At 42.6% G+C, this 3671-nt stretch overlaps 1 protein-coding gene across 1 annotated transcript; it reads right to left on the reverse strand.

Moving 5' to 3' along the window:
- Window positions 1-844: 844 nt before the first annotated feature.
- Window positions 845-2917, reverse strand: LOC131154473 (3-ketoacyl-CoA synthase 5-like). The gene has a single exon (XM_058107272.1). The coding sequence runs from the start codon at window positions 2778-2780 to the stop codon at window positions 1266-1268; it is 1515 nt and encodes a 504-aa protein (XP_057963255.1). The 5' UTR covers window positions 2781-2917; the 3' UTR covers window positions 845-1265.
- Between the last annotated feature and the right edge of the window lie 754 nt (window positions 2918-3671).

The following is a 3671-nucleotide window of genomic DNA, read 5'->3' on the forward strand; positions in this document are numbered from 1 at the left end:
TAGACTCCAACTTTGCTTCCCCCTATAAGCAAACACTTTTCTCTTTCCCTATCCTTTTCATGGAACTAATCACAATCACCTAAATGTAGGTTGGAGGCTTTATGGATGTATTCTTTAACACTCTCCTTTAGGAGGGAAAGACCATCCCTTTAACGTCGATTGCTTCGGTGTTGGTGAAGCGACTCAACTAGCAACTATCCTTATTGATGTTGCTTCATTTTAAACTATGAGGATAAAGTGGAATCCCTCCTTGCTAGGGCTAGTATGATTGAGGTGATGTCCAACACCTTCCCATTGATCAATAAGTGGATCACTGAATATTCTTACACCCGAGCGCTAGCTCAGGTGACAAGGGCGTGGGATTAGTCTCTGCTGTGGTGCATCCCAGGGCTTGCTCTTGTAGATGCTGGCGAAGGACACCTGGCATTACTCAAAAAAGAAAAATAATAATAAAAAAAATAAGTGGATCACCAAACTCTTGATGTTCCTCCATTTGGTTTTTGGGGAGTGCAACACCTATTTGGAGATCCTCACTGGTGAAGCGAGTTGTTTGACTAAAGGTGCATCTCTTAAGTCTAACCTAGAATCTTTTTTAAGCAACCGATGATTATAGAAATTATTAATTTAATTATTATTCATCAATTCAACTATTAATAATAGCTACAAAAAATTAAATTACAAATTTAAATTATAAAAATAGTAGTGCTATATTACCTACCAAATATCACAATTTTCTTACTCATATCTTTAAGAGTTCATTTAGATCAAGAATTTTAGTTGAAAAAAAGAAAGGAAAAATAGGAAGAAAAATTATTTTCCACTATATTTTCTTTTAATAATACTAAAAATGCAAAATCATATGTTTATTGATTAATATATATATATATATATATATATATATATATTACTTTTCTTTTTCTTAATAATCAAACATAAAAAAGTAAATCCCTTCCTACAAAACCGCCCACCCTCCCTTTTTTTCTTTTTCTTTTTTTTTGCCCTTTTTTGAAAGATTTTCTTAGTTTCAAACATCCACGGAGATACTCACAAACCAAGGCTACATATGGGACAACAGCGTATATGATGTGCAATTTGAAGACAACAGCGTCGCCTTCACTAGTGTAGGCCAACTACAAAACACCGTCAGGTGCTGTCGCGTGGACTCGGGTCATCACCGACCAAGTTCCATAGCACGACCTCCTTTCTTGTAGGGCGGACTCACTTATTTACACAATCAAATCCACAATCATATCACCGACGGCTTGCTAGAGCTTGAGAGCTTCAGGTATGGTCACCGGGTACTGGTAAACACAGTCATTCCACGGTCCGTCCGCCAGCGCCGGCTGAATACTACGGTTACACTTCCACACAGCGCTGTTACACTTGAACCCAGCCCCAAATGCTATTTGCCACACCCTATCTCCCCTCTTCATCCTCCCTTTCGCTTCCGCGTAGCTCAGCTCGTACCATATCGACGACGACGACGTGTTCCCGAACCGATGCAGCGTCATTCTCGACGCCTCCACCTCTTCCTCCGATAGTCGTAGGGACTTCTGCATTTCGTCGATCACCGCCCGTCCCCCCGGGTGGATGCAAAAATGCTCGAAAGCCTTCTTGAAGTCCGGAACGTACGGCCTCAGCTTCAGCTTCAGCACCTTCTGGCTCACCATCCACAGAACAAACTTCACTTTCTCCGCCGCCGGAAGCACGAGTGGCCCCACGGTGGTGATGTTCGTCTTCAGAGCTTCGCTGGCTATGCCCATAAGATCTCTTTTTAGCAAAATCCCCACTTTCCCTTCCGGGTCTTCTTTTTGGCAAATGCAGTTGTAGGCTTTGTCATCGGCTCCCATATGGGTCCGAACCAAGTGAACCAACCGGTACTTGGCTCGGCGTCGTTCGGACCGCCTGTTCGAGAGAAGAACCGCGGCGCCTCCCATTCTGAATAGACAATTCGGAACAAGCATCGACATCTGACTGCCCATGTAATAGTTCGACGTTATGATCTCGGTGCTTACCACGACGGCGTAGGAATTAGAGTGAACTCGGAGGAGGTCGCGAGCCAGGTCGACGGATATGAGGCTGGCGCTGCACCCCATGCCGCCGAGATTGAAGCTCAAGATGTTACTCCTCATCTTGTACTTGTTAATGACCATGGAAGATAAAGACGGCGTGGGCGAGAAGATGGAACAATTTACGATGAGAATGTCGACGTCTCTGGGCTTGATTCCGGTTTTGTGGAAGAGGGAGTCCATGGCGGAGAATATGACCAGCTCAGCTTCAGCGTGGGCGTCGGCCATGGTGGGGGTGGGAGGGATGTAGTGGATGGCAGGCGGGAGGGCGGTCTGTTGGCCGAGGCCGGCGCGACTGAGGATCCTGATGTGGAAGTCGATGACTTTGGGGCGAGAAGCGGCAACGAGCCTAAGGTGTTCGACAAAAGTAGGGTAGGGGACCCGGCAGGTAAAGGGGGGTTTGTAGCAGGCATAGTCGACGAGGTAGACGGCGCGTGGTTTGGAGAGGAAGATAAAGAGGGCGGAGAGGAGGAGGAAGGAGAGGCAGGAGAATTGGAGGGGGGTTGGGTTGTGGAGAGAGTAGCTTTGAATTAGGGTGTGGAGGTGGCGGAGGAGGGGGGAGGGAAGAAGTAGAACTGGTTGAAAGAGTAATGGAAGCGTGAGGGGTAGCATTATGAGAAGAAAGGCGAGGCTGTGGGTGAGGAGATATTGGAAGCATGGGTTTGCGTACTTGATGATCAGCTTGGCGGGGTTGGAGAGAGCTGGCATCATTGGTTGTGCTTTTGTGTTTGCTGTATTTTATTTTATTATTTTCTAGAGAGAGAGAGAGAGAGAAGGTTCTAATTGTGAAGGGTGGTGGTGGCGGTGTATTGAGATGGAGTTGGGATATTTAAAGGCAATGGGTCTGAGGTGCTTACTTGCTATCCTTAGGATTTGGAATAGGAAAATGCTGAAAGCCACGGCTTGGAGACACGGTTGAGCTTTGTCATTACGGGTCCGATCCACACTATATTATTCAATTGGTCTCCGTCGCATGAGTTTGTATTATCATGGGTCCGTGACGGATAATACGACACTTCAAGCTTTATGCCATTAACTGCACACATTATGTATAAGAGAGATGTATAGTTTTGTGTCATTCTCAATCAAGTTGTATATTCAATTTTATCTAAACACTAAAATATTTTTTTAATTAATTAATTAATTTCACAGTATTTTATAAGTATTTTTTGTATGATTTCACATTTATTATTTATAATTAAAATTAATATATATATATATATATATATATATATATATATATTAAAAGTGAACTTTGAGTAAGTAACAACAATCACTACAATCATTTGTTGTTGTTTTTTTAACCCCTTTTTGCATTTTTTGCCTTGGCCAAATTTGATAGACGAAAAAGTTTATTACAAGTACTTGATTTTTTTGTATATATGTATATATGTTGGTTTTTTCAAATCCATATGTAATTTATACATAAAAAGGTAAAAGATGCATTTATATCCTTGGTACACCCAAAGTTGATAGGAACACTCATGGGATTGGACAGTTATAAGATCAACATTTGATGTCTCATATAACCACCATTAAGTTACCTATAACCCTCCTAAACTAAATGGTACAGTTACAAGAGAGTTACTATTGATGTCTTAC

Source organism: Malania oleifera, chromosome 4 (assembly GCF_029873635.1).
Source record: "Malania oleifera isolate guangnan ecotype guangnan chromosome 4, ASM2987363v1, whole genome shotgun sequence".
Taxonomy (NCBI): Eukaryota; Viridiplantae; Streptophyta; class Magnoliopsida; order Santalales; family Ximeniaceae; genus Malania; species Malania oleifera.

Coding starts and splice junctions, on each gene's coding strand:
- LOC131154473 (XM_058107272.1), bottom strand. CDS start 2,780: ATGATGCCAGCTCTCTCCAACCCCGCCAAGCTGATCATCAAGTACGCA.